Genomic DNA, 24,077 nt, shown 5'->3' with positions numbered 1-24,077 from the left:
AAGTTTCATACAACCAAGCAAAAGTGGGTACAGAAAATTTACTATCTGCTCTAATCAATGCCACCATAACAATGCCTTTATTACTTTTAGTACTGCAAACATGTCATTAGTTTTATACAATGAATGGTATGGAAACCTTTAAAGGGAATCAGATAAAAAGATTTGACTCCTCCTACTAACAAATCAGAATAAGCACATACCAAGCATGTCCTTTTTTATGGGTCTGTCTTCATATCTCCCTCAAGACTCTCTACATCTTCTGCTGATTGTTAAGCGAGACTGGAACCCCTCTGGCAGATTTCCCGTGTCATTTGCCTTTCCTGTTCTTGTTCCTCCATCCATGTAAACATCCTTTTAAGGTTGTTTGTATCATTCTTCATCTCTTCCAGAAGAGACAGTTGTTGCATCCCAACTTTCTCTAGTTTAGTTCTAACTTAAGAACACAATAGCAGAAAACATGTAAATACTGATCTTTGCTAGCTTGCTATAGTTCACAATGCCTGGAAAATACCATTAATTTTGGTTAATCTTTACCATTTGTCATATCTATCTGATATGTGATCATATTTGTTTCAAATTTTTTCACTATGGCAAAAGGCTGGATTTCCGCTTCCAGTTTAACTCATAAAAGCACTGTTCATAACTCTTGGCCAAGGGTAAGAAGAAAAAAAAGCTAAAATGATTATAAACAAAATGGCTTTAAATTACCTTCCAAGGGGTTATGGGTCTTTTATGCTGCAGGCTGAAAACCAGACAATGGAATCGGAAGGCGCTGGGGTGTGAAGGCAAAGGTGAAACAGTCCTTTTTTGAAAGCTGCTACTTGGGGACACCCTTGAGATGGTGCCAACCACTAGTGGCAAAGAGTATGGCAATGGTGGTGGACATTGCTGCATAACTGAATGGTCAGCATATAGTGATTCCTCGGCATCCTTCTCTCCTTCGCTGTTAGCTGTGCTTCCCTGTGTCAAATGAATACATTTGCATAAACTTTTTTCAGCTTAGTACATTTAAAACTGTCAGCTGCTGATAGGTTGTTAAAATTTTTTTAAAGAACATTTTTATTGTTATTGTACAAAACTTGTTTATCACTGTTGCTATTTTACCAGAAAGAGGACACAGCCTGTGTCCCTACATGATGTCCACCAAAAAAATTCCCTAAAATTAAGCAGAGGAAATGAAACAGACCGAAATCTAATCGGAGTTATCCGTATCCTTTTGGTTGAGTGGGGCATTTTTGTCATCACTCTCCACCTCCGACATTTTTGTCCCTTGCAGATTCAGCTAGATTCTTGGTAGTTACCTGCATGGAAATAAATATAGAAGGCAAATAAGATTTCACAAATCAAGATCAAAGTATAATAATAACACACTCTTATAGTGCAGCATCACAACAAAAGCTACACTATCTGTGGTGTAATGACTGTGTTCAAACAGTTCAGGTATTATCTTTTTCTCCTTCCTTAAATCTGCAGCACAATAACATAGAAGTCATTTTGACCATTAATGGTCACATGCTTCATAAATTTTCTTTCTGCACAAGGATTATGAATATTATGATCAAAAAGTAAATTGCACTTACTTAATGACTTGTGCAGGAGAACTGGAAGCATAGGACATGAGGAATCAGCTTTATAGCTCTAATTAATGAAGCTTGCATCTGGTTCAATAGATTGTAGTGGGAAGTTGCACACCCTGTGACCACTTTCATCTTAAAATGCCAGCAGCCAGCTATCTAGAATAACAGTAAAATAAATTATTGACCATTATGCAGTTATTATGATTTGTTGTTGAAAAAGACCATTAAAGTTGTCTGAAATGATACTTCCAGTCACAATCAGTTGTCAATGGCTATCTATATAAGTTTTTTTTTGGTTCACCACTGGGAACACAATCCTTATGCTGCTCTTTGACAAATATTCTTAATTAGCTGCTGCAGTGGAAAGTTTTGGTGTTTGAAAAAGTCGTTTAAGCTAGCCTAAAAAGTTATAAAATTGAGAGGCAGAGTTAAGAGTCCAAAGGACCAAATCTGTCAACATTATCAGCAATATTAGACAAAGCAAGTACATTTTACACCAAAAATCCTTTACCATACAAACACTGCTTCTTGAACAAATAAACATGAAAGGTTATGAGCCTAATAATCAGCATAGTTCACACACAGCCCAGGACTTGCAAGACAAAAAAAAAAAACAAACCCACAATAAATAAGAGAAAAAAATATTATACTGCCCGAAGAAACCTGGCATTTTAACGCTATCGTACCAGTAAACAGACGGAACTGTCGAAGCTCTGTTACGTTCCACTTTCGTAATCGCAATTTGAGGAAATTCTGACAGCTCCAAATTCTCTCCATTGCTAACGGCTAAAAGAATTATCAATGCAAGCGTTCAGGAACTGCTGAGCACGATTTTCTACCTCTGTCTGGAAACTTGTGCATTTATTGCGTTAATGTGTACTCTTAATCTTTCTTTTCTTAGAATGATATTCTGCATTAAATTTGGACATTTCTGTAGTTAAATCTCAATAACTATGTTAATATAGAGTATAAAATTATACGTACTGTTATCGAAGCGTCGAACACATGTATCAGTATAGAAATTGACCGCTTGAGAAGCTTTCTGTTGGGAAACGTGTAGACTCACAATTTGAAAATGGCGGCTTTGCCTGCACGCATGTGTCGTATGTAGCACGCCATGGCGAAGAGTCATTGCCATTGTTAGGGGTCACGACCCTATATGTGGGCATGATCTCCCGCACTCTGGTTTCGCCTCGGCGAGCGTGGAGCTTGGCTTGTGTGCGCATGCGCTGGTAGCGGCATGCCCGACGAGTCTAGCATTGCGATAGATTGACCCCCTGTATCACAGTCGGATCAAGACAAACTTGGTGGACCCCTTGAGCTTATGGTTTCCGATGCTGCTAGGGATATGCATGCAATAATCATGACCTTGCAGTTGTTTTTAGATGGTTAATATGCATAGCTTACAAGCACAGAAGACTGGCGAGTCTAAAAAATTCCTAGTAGGAGTTATTTTTCTACAACAATTTATTTTTAGGATAAACATATTTAATATAAAAATGTTAAATAGATATATATCCATTTCTGAATGTGCACAATGTTAGGATTAGGTACGCAGGGATTATTGCCCTTACCAGTGTGTGAGTTTGGTTGCTGCGTCGTGGTTTGGCGTCAGGACCTGACGTCATATTATGACGCAATTTTAGATGGTACGTAGAGAGAAAAGAATTTGGAAGACGGCAGACGGCTGAGAGAAGGGACTACAGGCGGACGCAGTGTGCGGAGATTGCGCTTTGGAACTTGTGTGTTGTTTCCAAAAGAATTTATTCGTGGACATCAGCTAGGTGTTGCCGAGACAGCACTTTCAATTTATGGACCGGGAAAAGGAGGATTATACTATGAAGTTTTTTTCTCTCTCAGACGATTACTCCAGGCAGTGTGGTTGTGTGAGTAAGTAGGAATTTAAAGAACTATTCAAAAAAAAACCAACAATCGTCCAATTTGATTTAAATGATGCCGCGTGAAAGACATTCATACTGTATATAATTCGCAATATTGTGTGTGTTTAATGTTTAATGTTGAATTATAAAAATGTCGCTGCCCACGTCAAATCTATGTGATAAATGAGCGAAAGAACACGTGTGGGGACATGTGTACACAGTGAGTTCGAGTGGTGTGAAATTGTGAATTGAACGCGTCCCTGACACACAAAAGTCTCATTTCCGTTTTATTTCACAAATATACTTAAAAGAATTAGGTGTTGGGTTAACAACAGTTTTCTAACTGCTACGATGACATGCTTACATCTTAAGTGCCATCCTTGTCACTACATGATAATTTAAGTAATAATTACATGAAGTAATGTTCAGTACAAATTCATAAAGCACGCAACAAGAGGTGACTAGATGCTGGCTTGATAATGGACATATATGTGCGCCAAAGGTGAGAGCTTGGTGTCTACTAAAGACCAGCAGTCTTTGTCAACCTACAAATGGGTTTTTTAATACACCAAGGTATGTAAGTACAGTCACTGACCACACATTTAACATTCAGCTGTACCAGTATCTTATTAAAACATCACAAAAAGCTGCAAATTTACATCATGTGGATTGTTGCAATTTGTTGGGACGTTACAAACAAAGCAAAAACAAATCTGAATGTATTTCTTGTAATACAGTGGTATCAAATAAAAAGTTTTACAAATTATTTGCAAAGAAGGACGTCTCTCTCTCTCTTCCTCCACTCTGTCTCTGTACTGTGAACACTCTTATGTTATACTCACCTGGTTTGTTCAAAAATATAAATCATTCCAGTCCCATCACCATTCCAGTCATCATCATCGATGAAATGGATAGAAACACACAACAATATAGCTGGAAAACTCATCAAAGATCTTTGTTAGTCTGGAGGACACCTGACGTGCTTGTTTTAATGAAAAAAGTTCTAGAAGGTGGATTTTCTGTACAGTTAAATTGATTCTCTCCTTCTTAGGTTGTAAAGTTCGGGATGGGGCCATTGCGTCCTGGAGACAAAATGATTAGAAAACATCTTATATGAAATAATACGAAAAAAATTACTGACAATAGCGTAGATATACCAAAATTGTTTTTATTCCAATGCATGCACAACGTCTTTCTCACTGTGTCATGTATGATAAACATTCAACAATGTCCTACATCAGGAAAATTGGTTAGGCAATTTAAAAGAGATTTTATTTAGGAAAATAACGGAGGCTAAGAGCGAAGAGAATAGAATGCTGTCGTGTGAAAAATTTAAGTACAAAGAAAATAATCAAATAATCAAATAAAACAAACCCCCCCCCCAATAGCAAAAATGAAATAAAAGACAAGACAGATAAAGAAAAAATTATAATAAAGTCTACTGTCAGTTTTTTTTCAGTTTAATTAGCTCGCAAGCAGCAAGTATTGTTTACTTCTAAAGAAAAACTATTTGAAATGCAAACGCGATTAAGATACAACATAACTAATAAAAAAAGCAACACATTTAGTAACACCTGCTCTGAATCTCTCTAATAAATTAATTTTATAATACATCATTTTCTAATTTTTACAGTAATTTTGCCTGACACGGATTCTTTCGCATAATTCCTATTCTTCGTCTTTTAAAACATAGTAACGATTACATTTTTGTTTAGAACTATTATTCACTGCAGTCAAAATACGTAAACAATTATTAGATAAAGTCTTTATTATTACTAAACGCTGAGTATTTAAAATGTGGAAGTATATGTTTGTATGTTTGTGTGCGACATCTATGTGTGTGTGGTAGCTGCGTGTGGTGGTGTTAGTGAAGGAATATTTGTAAACAGGAGTAAAAAATATCAGTAATGACTTTACAAAACTTTACTCACATCGGCTTCTTTCTTGGAGGCACAGTTCCACATGGAAAAAAGGTCAGTAAAGATTTCTGTGAGTCCTTCCTTTGTTCACCAGTTTGAAGACAATGCAAGAAAGAAATAAAATTAATATACTAAAGGGGGAAAACAAAATTGAAATTACTAGGGCTAATAGATAAAGTCAATAAAGATCAATAATTATGATGCAAACATGAGCATAAATATCTTACATCTTAAATAACCAAAGCAAAGAGTAAAGCAAATAAAATGCTGTCGTCGGAAATTAAATACAAAGAAATTAATCAAATAAAACAAAATCACTTCAAGAAAAAGACTGCAAAGAAGAAAGAAAAAATAAGAAAGATGCAGAAATTTTTTTTAAGTTAACTGTCTGCATTTTTCAGTTTAATTAGCTCCCAAGCAGCAAGTATTGTTTACTTCTAAAGAAAAACTATTAAAAATTGTCATAGAGCGGATACGTAAGCATATAGACACATATACAGCCACACAGACACGCAAAGCATGTATGCACACAAAAGAGGTATTTGTATTTAAGTATAAGGAGAAAAGAAATAATATTAAAAAGCTGCATTCATGTAATAGTTGAATAATTTGTTGATCACTTCTAGAATTTTTTCCAGGTTTTTTTCTGCGTTGTTTCTTGCCATCTACACTTTTGTTGACTTACGGCTTCTGTATCCTGTCTCATGTTCCTTTGGCTTCACAAATAACAGGAGTATTAGTTTTTTTTTCACCCACTCTACCTTTTCTAGTCACTAGTGAAGGCCACTTGACAGGAAAGTCCGATGCTGGCATTAATAAACATCTGTCACTCTTCTCCACAGGTAAGACACCACCAGTATCTCTACTGACAAGCGGATAGGTGATGAGGACTGTGACTTTATTTCACCTGTCTTACCTGTCAGCGACCTCACACCTTTCACCAGCTACACGCTTTTTGTTGGTGCCTTGGTAACTTTCATGGAAACGTAATTCAATCTTTTTTTTCAAGACAACAACAGCCTCAAAAGATAAACCAATGAGCCTCTTCATCAACCACCTGGTGCAGAGACTGTTCCTCGAATCCTGTTGGAATCGCTGCAGGTATTGTACCAGGTGTGAAGCTACCTGTACAATCCTGTCATTGTCTTAACTTGATAAATTTGAGCTTGATAATCTACAGCTTTGATTTTCTTTCATGTATGTGTATTTATGGAGATGCCTCCCTAAAGATGTGTGCTCAAGGGCCTATTCGTAATATTTCTAGACTTTTCTTTGAGGCTGAATAAAGTTGCATTCTATTAGAAACTCTTTACTATAGCATCATTCTAAAAGGCAAGGAAACTGGATAAAGCAATGTACACGTTTAATACGAAGAAAAGGTGAAGATGAGCATTTATGTGTACCAAAATAGTTATCACGCATACATAAATATTTACACGCAATTCAGTAACAATATTATAACTCTAGTTAAAATAAGTTTCCATTTTCGTTTGGTTCGTCAGTGCTAGGATTTGTTTGTTGATGTTTTATGCCGTGCCAGCAACCAGGGCCATATCAAAGCAATTCAGTGTTAGGAAAGCAATAAAAAAATGAATAAAAGATTAACATCAATAGGAGAGACAGGAAAGCACTTTCTGGGAGTAATAAGGATTAAAACTTATCAATAAAGAAATACCTGCACACCTACTAGTGCTATGGGACGATGTCAAAAGAGATGTAAGCAGTCTAAAGAGAGAAATGTCGCCTGGTCCGATAATGTGCCAGCTGATCTGCCTAAGCAAGCTGGGGAAAGAACTACAAAGGCCTTCACTGTTCTGTTCCAAAGAGTCTGGAACCGCAAAGAATGGCCCCAAAAATGAACGCAGTCACTAGTGATACCCCCTTCAAAAGCAGAAACATCAAACGGTGCTAAAACTAACGAAGCATTCAGCTTATCAGCTGGGAATGAAGTGATTCAGGAGACTCCTTCAAAAGAGCAAAGACAAAATAATTTGGCCGCATAATAGTTCACCTCATTGGTGGGTAAACGTAAACTTCCTCCAAATGTAAAGAGATTTCAAGACTCAAGCATTGCTAAGATCTTCAAGGACATCAATCGTCGCCCTTAATTAATTTAGACACATCCTCGCCAGAGGGTACACGGACGTTTCGCCGCCGGACGTTTCGGAGTCGGACGTTTTGCCGACCGGACGTTTCGCCGCCGGACATTTCGGCGCGGGGCACTTCATTTCGGCATTTCACGCGGGACCTTTAGCCGAAGTCAAGTGTGTGACGCCCCTTAGCTCACACATTTCTCTCGCCATTGTATCAATGTATCAGTGAACTCTCTCTCACTATCCCTCCTCATGTGAACCGTTAGCTCACACATTTCTCTCGCCATTGTATCAATGTTTTTTCTCAAATTTTTTGCGCATAATCTGTGACAATCAAAGTGAACTGTCTGTGAAGTCTGTGTGTAAAATTTGTTTGAAATAAAGAATTATTGTGTAATCTAGTAGATACTTTCATTCTTTGAGAAGTAAGTAAGCTCTCTCTCTCTCTGACATAATGCGGCAAAACGTCCGGCTCCGAAACGTCCGTCGGCGAAACGTCTGCACACGTCGCTAGAGATATCAAATTATCTACTGTCAACATCCCAGGAAGTGCTAGGGAGTAGAGAAAATAAGACATAATTTTGGGTAACAAACAACATCTTAAATTTTTATTTGACCAGAGAAGGTCCACGAAGAGATGGGAAAGAGCTAATGCAAAGGAGCTTCAAAATAAAAAGATGAGAACTGTGCAGTCAAGGAAGCAAGGGAGAAGTCGATTGATAACCAGTGATGTACCAGAGAGGAGGAAATGTTACTGGGTGACAGCAAAAAAGTCTACAAACAATTGAAGAACATCATCAAGATAGCCCAACACAAAACTCAATCATCATCATCAATAATCATCAATCAATCATCAATCAATCATCAATAATCAATCATCATCATCTATCATCATCATCAATCACCATTATCAATCATCAATCATCCATCTATCAATCATCACCAATCATCATCAACAATCATTCAATCATTCAATCAATCCATCCATCAATCATCATCATCATCAATCAATCCATCCATCAATCAATCTTCATCAATCCTCCTCCTCATCATCATCCTTCTCCTCATCCTCCTCCTCATCATCATCAATCATCAACCATCCATCAATCATTCATCCATCAATCCATCATCCATCCATCATCATCATCATCATCATCATCAATCATCAATCAATCATCAATCATCATCAATCATCAGCAAACTTCATCATCATCCATCCTTATCAGTAAGCGTTTTCAGCACGGCATCGTAGTGCAGGTCAAGGCTACAGCACTTTACACACAAAAACGAAACATAAAAGTAAAGATACTTTCTGTCGAGTCTCAATGCTGCCTCCAAGCTTCTTTTTGTCTGAATGATAAGAACCCAGTAACATGGTATTGTAGGCAGACAGTCAATTAAGTTACAACTATATTTTAAGGATACATTTTAAGTGGTTCAGAAATGTCTGTCATCAGACATAACATTGTGTAGCTTAGACGAAGAGAATTCCTCTATTATTTGGGATTTATAATAGGTAAGCCTTGATGATGAAGTATAGTATGTGCAACAAAAACAAAACAAAACAAAACAAAATACACAAAGATTTTTTTAAATCACGCCACGGAAATGAGAGATAGTCTTTTAAAGTGCACAAAAACAGCAATCAGCAAAAATATTTTCCCCCATAAAAGTCGCAAGTGCTCACCTCAAAGGTTGACACTCATCAGGCCTCACATTAGGATCACTGCAATAAAAGAAGTACATTTTAAATGAGGTACCGGTTTTAAATGTAATTAGAGGCATCACTCTCCCCCTCTTTAACAAACACATATTAAAATATAAAGATGTGTGTGCGCGCGGGAATGTGTGAGGTATAGAGAGGAGGGGAGAATGAAACACAGTAATGGACATATATCAAACTAAATTTAAAACTAACATCTCATCATAAAAACGGAACAGATATTGTTGACATTCATTTTTTTTTAATAGTTCCTCAGAAATGAGATATTCTTTAAAAGCAAGAAGCCAAAACATGTTCCCCTCATAAAAGTCGTAAGTGCACACCTAGAAGGTCGATCAGCTCTATACTTAATTAGGTTTCTGAAAGAAAAAAGTACATCTCTAAAGAAATGCATCTCTCTCTTAGTCTCTAACAAACACGTATTAAAATATTATCATATTTACATATAAACCAAAATATTTTCCTTGCATAAAAGTCGTAGGTGCTGACGTCCAAGGAAGGAGAAATGGATGACTCCAGGGTTTGTGAGATATTCAATAAAAGAAGATCATCCTATGCACGGGACCAGTTCGAGATGTAGTTTGTTTTAGTACATTACTCTCTCATCATAAACACACTACATAACTTAAATCTCTTTGCAGCTATTTGTTACTTCCTACCATGCTTCTAAAGTATCATTTTATTCTTAGAAGTTAGGTTTGATGAATTTTTTCTTATCTTTTACAGAACAAAATTACAAAAATTACCGTGTAGATCATAACTCATTGTTACATTACCGCAGCTAGTTTTCGTACTTATGTATAAACAAGCGGCAAACAACTTTTCTTTGCATTACCTGCCTAGGTTAGGGAATTATTGTTTCAGATGGATTGTGAGTAAAGGTAAAGATAAGTGAGAAAGAAAGAAATGTGTTTTCTTTTCTTCTAAATTCGAGTGCATTCTTTGGAGAGGTAAAGGTCAGCATCTTCTAATGGTGGGATCCAGGACATTTTAAATATCTACTCTTTCTGTAGTCAAACGCAAAGTCTAGTTAATTTTTTTTTAATTTACAAAAATAGGTGGCTTACCAACGATGGAATAAAAATTGTAATGGTATTTTTAAGTAAGCAAAGTGAAGGAAAGCACAAAAGAAATGTCGTAGATACAGACTATACGATATTTTTTAGACTGCAATTTTTTTACTGAAATGAGATATTGTGTCTCACCTTTAAAAGTAGCTATTTTAGTTGATTTGAAAATTCTTTCACTGTATCTATTAAATTTTACATGACTTGTCATTAAGTAAACATTAAGTAAACTGTTCTGCTCCAATTATAACCACATACCTTATTCCATGAGAAGAAATATAATAGCAAAGCAACAGACAAGATATGAAGACAAAGCCTTTGAAACTTTTGCAATATGTAAATCGCTGCTTAGGCGATTAATATAAATAATCATAAATTAATTTCATAAATAAAGGTGAAAGTGTGTACATGTGTGTTCCTTTCTGCTAGAATGAATGTGTTTGTCTTCAGGTCTGTTGAGTCTTTAGCAACATGCGGTATACATTATACATGTACGGAAGAATGTTGTAAATCAACTTACTGTTTGGACTTTGATGAGGTTCGATCTGAAAACATTCAGTTTATATTAAAATTATGACTGTTACCTTCCGTATCAAATACAAGCATACGCAGTTCAGCATCCACGCTTCGAAGAAAATTAATAATTAATTAATAGTTGAAATAAACTATCTTAACTATGACGATAGTCAAGATGTCGAGGAAAATCAAATGCTGTTTTTACAGCTATTTAATACGAATTATTTGCATTACAAAATATGTCAATACGCAGTTCAGCATCCACATTTCGACGAAAATTAATAATCAATGAATAGTTGAAAAAATATCTTACATGACGATAATCAAGATATAAAAGGAAAAAATGCTGTCTTTATAGCCTTTTAATACGAAGAATTCGCATTACACATTAGGGTAATTGTTTAAATTGTTTAAATTTTCCTTTTTTTCTAGTATCACATTGTTGCTATTATAGAACTAGAATAAAATACGTTTTTCTTACAACGTTTGTAGATTAAAAACACGACCAGGAACAAGATGACCGAGATCGCGATCACCATGCCCGCGATGAAACCAACCTGCTCAGGACTATCACTGTCAGACTGTACCGGGATACTAATGGCTGCACAGATATTAAATATTTTCAGTTATGCCATTACCATCATATGAACTAAAAGTTCTATAAAGACAGATACTACCACAGTCAAAATAGGCTAGTATAAAAGAAATATCATCAATTAGATGTATCCATGTCTTTGTGCAGACTTCTTTGATAATTAATAGTACTAGACACTTTCGTCCCTATTGCTAATCTAGCGGATAGCATTACTTGGTCATAGTCATCTCTTAAACCTTTGTTATTTGTAACATTGTTCGTCAAAAATCCAACTTAAAGTATAAAAGACATTACTGATAAATACTGAATCAAAAAAAAAAAAAAAAAAAAAAAAAAGAAGAGCGAGTAGAAACTTTTAGAGCAAGCAAGGAAAAAAGCATTCACTGACATGCCAATTGCAGAAAGCTCAGCGTTTTTTATTCTTCTCGAAGATATTATTTTAGACTAGCAATTCATTATACGCAAAAGTAAAAGTGCACTAAACGTGTAACTAAGAAATTCACTTTTTAAAAAGAAAAATCAAAACATTTTAATTTAAATTATACAGTGAAGTATAGTAGTTTCTGTATTTTACAAACCTAGAATTGATGGTTTAACTAATGTTGACATCTCCAGTCAGTTAAAGTATTCTGATTTCACTGTTTAGCTTTATTATAAAAAAGAGAAATAAAAGGACAACTCTATATTGTTGGGCAGTCGATAATCTAGGTTTATCAATGGTTATTTACTTTAAAATCAAGTACAGAATCTTGTACAAATAGAACAGAAAAGGCAAATGGAGAAATAATGTAAAAAAATTCCACCAAGTACGCGTTTACAGCGAACCACCCACTGCAATAAATGTTTTCAATCCCTTCGTCAATCATATCTTAAGGTTCAACGCCAATGTGCACACAACATGTAACAATCTAGTTCTGTTGAAATCACCATCAGTAGGCTCCCCACAATGTTTTGTGACCTCAATATGAAGCAATAGTATCAACACCCATGACGTCTGAAGGTCCCCCGCAGACTGTGTCCCAGGATAGGACACCACGGATGAAATACCTAAACATCTTACAGTCTGGGAGGATTGTCTTGGAATGATATTTCACATGGCACCTTCCCACAATCCTCTCTTAACATGGCGCAGTAGTCAACTGTGCTAGATAACCTGCATGTTGGGTCATAAATAGCAGTCCGTGATGTTTGCAGGCTGTCCAGAAACGGATGTCAATCTCCAAAGTCAACACCCAGGTTTTACTTTATCAAATGTTGATTGTCATTGGCTAGAGCCAAAAGTTTCAGATTATAATGGCGAGAGAACACCTGCTACATATGGCGATATGCTCATGCAATTACTGGTATTGAGTTTTAACATAGACGTTATAAGCTCTGGTTTTAACCAGAACTTTTGTTAAAGGGATGCTGACTATCGTCTCACCTGTTTCACTGAGTCTTTCAATAAGTAACCTGTTGACATGGTTGTCTACACAAAACATTCTAATACAAACAAAGAAATTTGCCCCTCTTTTCCAGGTTTTTTATTTTCTTACTGTCGATGCTTCAAAATATATCTCCTTGACCTTTTAAACCTGAGATTTCTTGTGTACAGTTGCCTTTTTACGGCCCCTGCCTCTCATACCCTCTTATCATCATCCATTCCTGTCAGAGAGAGAGAGCTTACTTACTTCTCAAAGAATGAAAGTAACTACTAGATTACACAATAATTCTTTATTTCAAACAAATTTTACACACAGACTTCACAGTTCACTTTGATTGTCACAGATTATGCGCAACAGCTTTGAGAAAAAATTATTGATACAATGGCGAGAGAAATGTGTGAGCTAAGGGGCGTCACACACTTGACTTCGGCTTCATATTATTATTATTACTACTACTTACAGCTCTCTTTTGGAGACGTTTGTCAATATATCAATACGTATGTTGCTATGAATTGTTAGTAGCCTCCTCAGTAATGTACCTGAAATGACACATACGACCACAGACCAAACGACTGCCTACCTTGCCATCCTTTTCTGTCTCAATGTCTGCGTGTTGAAGGGTCAAAGAGATGGTGACAGAAATAAGAAAGCTGCTTTATTAAATGTTTTTTTTAAAAAATTGGGTTAGTTTATCAACATGGTTTGTGTCTTTTGCCAGCATTGCAACAGTAGAGTTATTATAATTTTTTTAAGCTAATCAGAAAACCATCTATTAGGGTCATCACAGATAATTTCGGTTACTGTCTATCAGCTCAACTAGAGGCAGAGGTTTGCAAATGTGTGAATGGGATGTTCTTAAAAAATTTAATGATCGCAGTCAGTAGCGTAAATGATGGAAAGTACAGGTGTGCAGGTTGATTCGTTGCTTTTGCCATTTTTTTCATCATTCTACAACAAGATGCTGGTCTTTAGTAGACTTCAGACTCAGGAATACTTTTGTCTCCTTTGCTAATTTAGCACACGACACTGGCCATGCTCCTCCCTTATACCTCTGTTATTTCTAACATTCTTCATCAAATATTCCTTAATTATACTGTTTTATCGATTAAACTGTATTTGAAAGAGCAGAAGTTTATCATCATCATCATCATCATCATCATCATTGTTATTGTTATTGACCAGTTGTTGACCAAATACAGAAAAAATAAAACGTTCTGAGGGTTTTAAGCGAACGATTGTTATATTTGGTATCATTACTTTTCATATCATAAAGGGTAAGTAAAGACGAAAAGAAAAAATAATAATACCGCGTGTGCTTCTCGATAATATATAGATGTTACTGCCTATAACTGGATCATTACCTTTAAAAAAGTTTGAATCGTAGTCATAGCTGTTTGTAATGGTAATTACAAAGTAGAACAGCAAACAGAATTAAAGTCATGAAAGTGCAGCACACCTAGCATTACAAAGAACAATAAATCTGAAGTATTGTGTATTGAAATGTTAAATTGTAATGAGCTTAACTTTCTAAATCAGTTTTAACAACAAAGGTAGTGCATCAGAGCAGCTGTTTAGTTTCTAATGGTAACGAATCTTCCTTAACTAAAATGTCTTAGTGGCTAATATAATTTGTAGCCGATATCATTACAATTATTAATGATGTAGTTAATACCACAAAGTTTAAATACTGAAAAAAACAGCGTGAAATAATATAATCAAGAGGTAATCTTAGAATATGTATAAAATATATTGACACAATATAATCTGACTAAGAAAAAAAACTGCTAACTAGCAAGCAGCTTAAATGTTAACAGTGTTTCCCTTTTTAATATATAGATCCTAAAGTTGTGTTGTCTATGCAGGTTGAAAGTTTGTCTGTAGCTTTAAACAACTATATATATATGTGTCAGCAGGGACAAACATGCACCAGACGCAGGGTATAAAACATTTTGTATATTATGTTTTGTATGGCGCCTTTAAAACCTATCAAGTGAATTTTTTTAACTACGTATCCATAACATTAATATGGAATCCTGTGTATTGTATTGTATTAGTGTCATTTACGACTAAGTTACGATAATCACACAAGAAGTTAATTAATAATTGTAAACAGTAAGATACATTTGACATCCTCACCTGCTCTTTTGCAAAGGCACATGATGGGGTCAGTCTTAGGCCTAAAGAGAGAGTCACAGATGAAATCGTCAGGTTTCTTTTCCAAGTCACGTGGTAATGTGATTAGAGCAGTGCTGTTTTCAAGTGTATGGGTATATCCTGGAGCACTGTCACAGTAGTACTTCTTTACCCAGTCACAACGGAGAACGCTTTCTGTATAACATATTACAAAAAAACAAACGGATGTCCTTACTTTATAATAAATAGCTCTTAAGAATACGAAAAGCTATTCGAATGTTTTTTTCTGACAATAAAAAGATCCAGAATGCTTTTTGTTTTAATTACCCTATAGGGTAGTTAAACTATATTTTCGTTCAGTAAGAAATAAAGAACCCGCGCATAGGTTTTACACTTTAGTACAGAAATAACAGCTTCGATCACATTATCAAGTATACCGGTAAATAGAGGTAATGGTGGCGAATAATAGCAGTTTCATAGGCTCATCTAATTGGATTTTAAAGCTGGGTTCTTTCATTTCCACTAGATTTTGACCAAGAAGAAATGTATCAGAAAAAAAGGACCTGATAAATGGGAGTCAACTGCAGTCTATAGTAGAATGATTATTCGTTGCTATTTCCCCTAGGCTACAGCTTTGTGACCGTTACTCAGCTAAGCTGCTCTGTAAATGTAACACATGTTAAGTCTAATATACTGCTCACTGTATGTCTACACGATATGTCCAACTAACACACTAACACACTGGTATGTGTGTGTGTGTCTACACATGTTAATTCTATGTAACAATGCTCTGTGTTTGTCTACATGTTAAGTCTATGTAACACACTACTCTGTCTACACATGTTCGTATGTTAAATCTAACATACTGCAACACACTTTGCATGCTATACGCACACTCCACTCAGTAAATCGAATTAAAAACAGTGCAGCATGAAGAACAAGATTACACTGGATAAACATTAAACAACGTTCAGAGAAAAGTCCTCAATGCCTTTCTTTAAACTTTGAGTCAGTGAAATGCAGACAGGGTCCAAGAAGAGACATCCGGAAGCAATGATAGAAATATAAACAGATATTTGGTGGTTTTATCAATTACCTTTTGCTCCATCAGCAAACAAAGCCCAAACTTCAAAATCTTTCTGGCATGAACTCTCGGGAATTAGAAATTTCAGAGACGTTTCTCCACTCATTTCTGAAATATCTGTAAAATGTAAAAGCATAAACCTTAACAGGCGTTCCTGTAAATCAATTGAACTGTATACAAAGGTTTTTTTAATGCTACATATCTGATTTACGGCAAGATTAGGGTTAACTCTGGTTTATCGATATATGTAGTAGAAAAATTAATTGCTGTCATGTCACATAATCACTTTGCTCAATAGAGGGAAAGAGAAAAGAGGATCTTACGAAATTTAAACACTCGTAGCGAGATTAAAGACCATTCCTAAATGGTTTGCGTTTCTTTGGATATAGATATCGGCAATAACAAAACTAACCTCTAAATTACAGCATCCAAAACCCATCCGTGAATTAACTATCTGCTACGAATCGCACCTGCGATTAACGAGCGCTGCTAACAGTGTCCTACGTCACGTTTGTACACCATCGACAAGGTTCCCAGAAGTCAACACCAGAGAAGGGGAGAGAATGAGTGACAGTTTGGATTATTGGGACCCTGACTGTATTTTTTTTCACGGTTGTTAGAAAACTGCTTCATTAGAACGAGAAATGCAGACCTTTAACGTCCGAATAATCACAATTGTCGCTCATTCTCTCTCTCGCAAGCCATTCAGGTTGAACTTTAAGTATGGGATGGTTCACTGTGCTGCCGTGTTGTAATAACGCAGTGTATCCGATATGAGATTAATATTGTAGACTGCCGGCGTTATACACAAAGGAATGTCATTCTGAGATCACGAATTCATGAACGTTTTAAGATGTTTTATTAAAAACATAATAGATATAGTAGTGTTCACAAGCCATTAAATATAAACGATCGGTACATACTTTGCAAATCCACTCGATGTCTGCGAGATCGGGCGGAAATGAGGCTAAGGTCGTCTCTCCACTTTGAGAACTCCAGACTATTAATAGACACATTGGTACGGGAATTTCCGATCAACAAATAATTTAAGTGTTTGCGTTTGTGTGAGCGTGAGTGATGAGGGGCAGGGAACAGCGTGTGTGCTCATGCATTAAACCTATTGTCTAAATTCGCCAAAAGTATACACATAATTTATAGGTAATATAAATTGTTTTAGAAACTTGTCTAATACCAGACGAAAATGTGCTTCTTCAGCTCTGGATGGATATATTGATAAAATATAAACATTTTCAAAATAAGATACCCGTATATTATATGAACGTTGTATTGTTTAATCTTTGTTTTAATACTACCGGAACTCTGAAAAAGAAAATAAATAACTAGTTTTTAAAATTTACTGTGAAACCATTTATTTGAATTATTTTTGTTAATCAAAGATCCTGTACTGGGTTTAAGATAAGGAAGCAGACATACCAGTTAAACAGTTTGCCAAAAATAAAATCCATCCTCTCTATTAAGGTTTTGTTTAACAATAACTGTGTCGATATTTTCAGTTTGTATACTAGTTACAAGGAACTCAAAAATAGTTTAGTTTAAAGATGATGGCTATATATATACAAAAGGATTTATAACAATTTAAAGTACAAAATATAATTTCAACTTGATAACAAGCTGAAAGTAACAATTAAAATAATGGAGAGATTTATACCAGGCATTGCTATTAACATTTTCATTCTGACATTTAACAAACTAAAACTAATACACTAATTTTTATAAACAGACTATAAAATAAGTACTCATAACAAAAATTACTGCTAGAGTATATTCAATTAATTCAGCTCTACTCATAACGCATTATACTAAAACACTGTGCTTTCAGCTATCAGAAACAAACACACACTTTTATCAAAGAACATAGAAGCTATGACTGTACTAAACTGTACAAGGAAGACAAAAGCTTGAAGTGTTTATGAGATGTAAGTAGTACAGGATGTGCTCAACCTTCACCTCCACTTGATGTAGACATCACACTCACACTGTTGTCTACACAGCCGCCTGGTGTGTATCGCTATGGAGACAGCTTTCCAATGTTTCTCTTTTCTAATACTATTTAGTTTACACAAGCTGGCGTTTCCTTCTTGTAATTCAAGTAAGTAACACAACTTTTTGTATTAAAAAAGAGCTGGTATATGGTGTATACTTACTACGCATAACAGTTTATAGATATATGTTACAAACATTTCATTTATTAACAATAAAAGTTATATGTAAATGTAAACAATGGTAAGCTAAAAGAAAGAAAAAAGGATTTTCAAGAAATTAAAAAATAAAATCGTTTTTCTAGTGTCGTGTGTCATAAGAGTTTGTCGAAGACTAGCCCTTTGGATTTTTTTTCTATTAAGCACAAATACATATAAGTAAAAATTAGTCAGTATATGTCTGTATATGTTTATAAACAAGATTATGTCTGTATTTTCAGGAGGAAAGATGAGCGTCGGTGACATATTATCTCAAAAGGAAGGCAGTTTTTTAAATATTAGTTATCTTCTTAATATTAGTGAAAACTCAGTATCTACAGACACAACACGTCTCTATGTTGAAGTGTGCAAAAATAACACCAGATCACGTCTGTGCAATTTTGTAAGGCCACCGCAGTCTCAGGACTTCACTGTGAAATATGATAATGTCAGTAATGACACACTGTGTGTAGCAGAGCATCGCTACTTCACCAGCTCCATGAGGACCTGGGAGATAAAGATTTCACAGCTGCTCACTCGGTCCATCACTGCTATATATCTCCACATTCAGGATAAAACTCTACACAGACAGACAGTGCTACATATACCCATTGATGTGACATGTAAGTAACCAGAGTTAACAAAGGTAACATCACGAGCGTTGTATTTTTGTTCGTTATTGTTGCTAAGACTGCTTGAAGCTAGATGTTGATGCCCTTCTCCCACTACTACTACTACTACAACAACAACAACAACAACAACACAAATAACAAAAAATAAACAACATACAAATTTCCTGAAAAATGAAACCAACACAAGTTGAGCCATCATGGGTAATCCGCATAGCTGTGACACGTTCACGCCTAAAATTAAGGAACAATTAGAAAACAAATCCTCCGAAGGCCTGCTAATAAATTGTATCAGGTTGAAAATTACACTGCTGTATACGACTCTCGTTTCTGACAAAACGAAAGTATTAATTGTACATAAGCAGAATTTATTTATGCCTGACGAACGGTTTTAAACTACATCTTCTAATATTTCTCTGAAGTATTGGGATTGAAAGTTAAAATAATATTCAGAAAGGGTCTATCAAAAAATTAAATAAATAAAAATTCAAAAAGCCGTTTTTCATAATTTAATTTTACTATAACTATAAATATAACTTCTTTTACTGTTTAGGACAACTTTGATTTTTATAAGGTAATAAACTGATACACTATTAATATTGTGGTTTTATGGTGTGATTACAAATCCTCAGTGTAGATGTATGCACTATTTTAAATAAATTATATGCTTCAATATATTATTTATAATTTCAATATTTATGAAAGACGTGATATTAGCAGATGTATCAAGTTTAGCTTAGTTTATTCCATTTTACTTCTCGAGGAGCATAGAGGCGCAACAACTCCTCGCCAGCGGACCCGGTATAGGGCAGTCCCCCTCCAGTTGGGTCCAGGTGGTTCAGATATCCTTTGCCTCGCTCTCTACTGTTCTTTTCCAAGTCTGCTTTGTCTCCCAACTCTCCTCTTCCCCTGAGGGTTCCAGTCAAGTGCCTGCCTGGCAATGGTGTCAGCTGGTTTGCGCAGGGTGTGTCCTATCCACCCCTATTTGTTCAGGTTCTCTAGCTGTTCGGTGAAGGTCCACTGCATACCGGTGTTGTTATCTTGGTCGTCTTGCGCATAATCAAGTCTATGATCATCAGGAAGATTGTCGGTGATAATATGCCACCCTGTCTTACCGGTCTTCATTAGGAAAGGTTTAGTGAGTTTGCCGTTGTGGATAACTTGGCAGGATGAATCCTTGTACAACCCATGGATAATGTTTATGAACTTAGGCGTAATGCCTGATCATCAGGCTTTAGATGACGTCCATGTCAATAACAAAAATTGTTATATAAAGGTAGGATTGCTACTCAATAGACTACTTAATGATGATACGTAGGGTGGCAATGTAGTCAGTGCATGACCTGTACTGGCGAGATATATTAAAGTTAATTGCTATTCTAAATGACATAGTTATCAGACGTTTTTTAGTATATGAAATTATTCTTGAAGTGTATATGTATATTTTTGCTTTTTCTTATGTACAGACCCATCCGAAGTCACAAATCTGAAAGTAAACGGACACGATGTGAACAGTACTCATCTCATTAACGAGGGTCAGGAAGTCAGCGTCTGCTGCTCTTTTAAGAGAGGAAATCCTCCTTCTGTCTTCAGTCTCTTAGACATCAATGGAATGAAGATTGGTAATAAAGTGAACAAAAACATAATGGAAACTGAGGGTGGTGAAGAGCATCTGAAGGTTTCCCGGTCAGTCAGGTGTCAAGACGACTGGCCAACAGTTCGTTGTGAAGGAAACGGATCGCAAAGAAATAGATCGGTGTCCTTTCTTGTGAGATGTAAGTAGACCGCTGTGTGGTTTATGTGTATAAATTAGGTTACATGGTAGATACAAAAACTTTTAAAATCTATATTCTCTCGGTATATATGTATAATGTCTCGTGCAATTTTATTTAAAAATTACAGTTTCTCTTGCTCTCTCTAACTATATTATATACATGCGCGCGCATGTGTTAGTTACGGAGAGTGTAAGATGGAATTAAGTTGCGGTGTAAATGTATGTAACGAAGACCCTATATCAGAATACACATTTACTATTCGACTATTAGGCTATATCAATTTAACTTTTCACTTTTTATCATTAGAATTATTGGCTAACAGCTATGCAAAACATAATTACCCTTAAAAGATGACAGCCAAATTTATCGAAGAGTAGACGGCTTAAATTGTTTTGATAATAAGTATTTCAGTTTATTTTATTTATATACATACTTTAATGTCGAGATGTTACTACATTAATTCGTTTATTGCAGTTTTTAGTCTTTTTTTAAAATAAAACATTTACGTTTGCTTTAATTTGAAGGTCTTGAGTCCCAAAGAAAATAGTTCCATTGATATGTTGTATACACTTGAATAGTTTTAGTGAAATTGTTGCTGAATCCCAAATGATGTTATGTATGATAGCTCTATTATTTGATTCGTGGACGTTTGCGTCAGAAATATCTCCTAACTTTAAACTAGATACGGGTATGTATGGGCTGGGCAAGGTGAAGGAAGTAAAGGATCCAGTGCGTAATGGTAGAGGGCAGGAGGGCCCAGAGAGGAGGAATAAGGCCACCGACACGTGGATGTTTATGATAGACTGGGATGGAGGGGAATCGGGTCAGTCGTTACTAAGCAACAGGTCAAACATGAATAGGAGACGACTACCGGTGGTGTAGCGACATTGATACACAATATCACATTGACCTGCAGGTCTTTGACCCTAAGTGACCCCACCTCTTGCTCCGCTCATCACAGTCAAGTAGTAACACGTGGATAAGACAAGGACAAACATATTTTCTTGTCGAGTTAACTTCGTGTCTCTGTCATGTGACTTCAGTGATCCTTATCTTAAATTTCTATTTTATTTAATTAAAAGCCAACTCAGTAGTCTGTTTTTTTCGTGTATATATCTCTTATTCCTGATGTTTGCAGGTGCTCCTCAGTTTGTTGACGGTCCTGTCACACTTGTATCCTCAGAATTGGAGAAAGTAACATTTCGTGTAAAAGCACACACAACAGTATTCAATAAATGTTCCCTGACACCGACCCCATCACAGGATACATCCATGCCGAAGGTGAAATGCAACCTGAGTGGAGAGCCTCCTAATCTGGTGTTGACGCTTCATCCGGAAGAAAACATTTACCAAGGAAGATGGAAAATAACTCTTGGCAATGAAATAGGTTCTGGCATTACAACAGTGAACATCACTGAATATTCTAGTATGTATGTCAACTCATTTTTATGACCATAAAACGAAAGCAGAAGAAAAATAGTTTTAACGTGTTTTTCGGTTTATTTACGTTTGTTTTTGTATACCAACTACAAAATTCAATAAATAATTTTAATCTGAAATTAATGTTTCTGTTTATTTGAAAAATGCATATTAAATTTAAATTTTTTCGTTCAGTATAAATCTTATTACACGTAGAACTTTTTACATCTTTCAAAAAGCTTATAAAATGTTTAATTAGTGCAAGTACGGGTACTAAAAGAATATTTTTGCAGTAGTAGTACCTGTGCATCTCTGTACAATAAGCATCTGTTTATGACAACAAGTCATTATTAACATGGTCACATACAAACTTGCAAGACTTGAGCTATGCTTACTAATACACAGACTGTGTACGGAAAAAAAAATTCTTTAATTTGCAGTGTCTGAGACGACAGCCCAAGGATTGGAATCAGTATCTGAGACGACAGCCCCAAGTGCAGAGTCAGTCGGTGTATTAACAATCATTGTCCTCTCGTGTTTTGCTGTCTTGCTTGTCGCTGTTATTGCCATTGTCGTCATTCGTGTTAAAATAACGACCAAAGGGCATGAAAACGGTAAGTTTATGTTAGCCAATATTGTGGTCTACTATTTATATGTGTCATGCTTCTTAAAAATAGTTCCCATTAAGTTTGTAATACGTTTATACTTTTGTTCTATTTTTTTAAAGACTGTTTTTCTACACTTTCTAGCCACCTAACGTCTTACCCAATCGCTATATAGCTTTTATAACCATCTGGTGATTATTAGGGAAGATCCTAACGGAGGTGTCGCGAAGCACATCCAGTGAACAGTGAAGTCTCTAGACATAGTGCAGATTCATCTTTCATGTGTGTTCGCGCGCGTGCGTGTGTCACCTGAAAATCATTTCAAGTGGCAAGCATGTTGCCTGCATATCATCTCCGAGAACCATTGAATGCCCTTTATCATTTCATTGTATAATTTCATATTTTATCCCGGGTCTTCCAGTCGCTGTATTTTTAAAAAAGAAAATATACCGAGAAAGCATACCTAGTCATACTGTGTTGCAGTTTTTGAGCATCTTCCTTTGTGTTGAAAGTAGTGTAAGGTCTTCATAATTATTTGTAGTTAGCTGCGAAATAAAATTATGCGAGTGTTCAGTTTGTATTGCGTGTTTGAAGTTTTAATGTATGTAATAAAAAACAGATGTCAATAGTTTAGTTCACTTCAGAACAAACTGAAATCTCGCGTTGACACGAATGTCTTAATTAGTTTCGCGATTACGTTGCGCGAATCGGCGCGTGTCGTCATAACCACGTGACCGAGTGTTTTTCTCGATGCTGAAAATCTGGAAACAACAGGCCGCATGCAACAAGTGTTTACTCTACTGTAAGTTTAGAGTGTGCTTGTAAATAAACACATTTCAGTCTTGAAACACAAGTCCCTTCTTCCAGCTACCTACCTGTTGGTCATGCACATCTTGTGTTCTGAGCAGTTCACGCATGCAGTTGTTTGTGTGATTAGGTGAGCTGCCTGAATCCATGTGTGTTTCTGCAAAGATTGTGAGCTTTGTAAGAGTTTTGAATGCAAGAACATTGATATATCGGCTTACATGCTTGCTTATAAGGATTGTTTTACTTTTGCTGCATATTGTGTTTATGACCACATGCTGTGATAATATTTCATTAGAGAAAGAGATATTTCAGTCTGGACATTAATTCTAATAAATATCATGACAAAAATTTGGAACCTGTCTTCATATATAATGCTACAAAGTTTGGAGCTTTCTTTCAAAGCCTATTGCACTCATTTCTTTTTAAACATAAAATTGATCATTTCCATTTCATTTGATGGATCAACAAATTGTATTTTAGAAGTTAACTTTATAGGATATATTTGGAAAAAAACATATCCTTGTACCTTCGTTGAACCTTGTAATATGTAGTCAGAAGTAACAGTTTGGTATGTATTTATCAGTATTTTTATTGATACTTCACATGACTGCACAAGATTTTTTTGAGCACTTA

General features: G+C 35.7%; 2 protein-coding genes across 2 annotated transcripts; one reads left to right on the top strand and one right to left on the bottom strand.

The window, feature by feature from the left end:
• Positions 1–2,497: 2,497 nt before the first annotated feature.
• Positions 2,498–16,987, bottom strand: LOC112567443. The gene is made up of 8 exons (XM_025244137.1): positions 16,935–16,987; positions 16,024–16,128; positions 14,931–15,122; positions 11,257–11,376; positions 10,780–10,804; positions 9,157–9,195; positions 5,389–5,457; positions 2,498–4,539 (listed from the first exon to the last, which is right to left on the bottom strand). Exons 2-8 carry the CDS (start codon positions 16,115–16,117, stop codon positions 4,485–4,487), a joined length of 594 nt encoding a protein of 197 aa, XP_025099922.1. The 5' UTR covers positions 16,118–16,128; positions 16,935–16,987; the 3' UTR covers positions 2,498–4,484.
• A 2,051-nt stretch (positions 16,988–19,038) lies between these two features.
• Positions 19,039–23,411, top strand: LOC112568568. Its single transcript, XM_025245899.1, has 5 exons — positions 19,039–19,042; positions 20,305–20,613; positions 21,752–22,039; positions 22,473–22,646; positions 23,323–23,411. Exons 1-5 carry the CDS (start codon positions 19,039–19,041, stop codon positions 23,361–23,363), a joined length of 816 nt encoding a protein of 271 aa, XP_025101684.1. The 3' UTR covers positions 23,364–23,411.
• Positions 23,412–24,077: the final 666 nt, after the last annotated feature.

This window comes from Pomacea canaliculata, linkage group LG7 (genome assembly GCF_003073045.1).
Source record: "Pomacea canaliculata isolate SZHN2017 linkage group LG7, ASM307304v1, whole genome shotgun sequence".
Taxonomy (NCBI): Eukaryota; Metazoa; Mollusca; class Gastropoda; order Architaenioglossa; family Ampullariidae; genus Pomacea; species Pomacea canaliculata.
The sequence above is the reverse complement of the archived record's forward strand: the minus strand, read 5'-3'. Positions and strand labels throughout refer to the sequence as shown.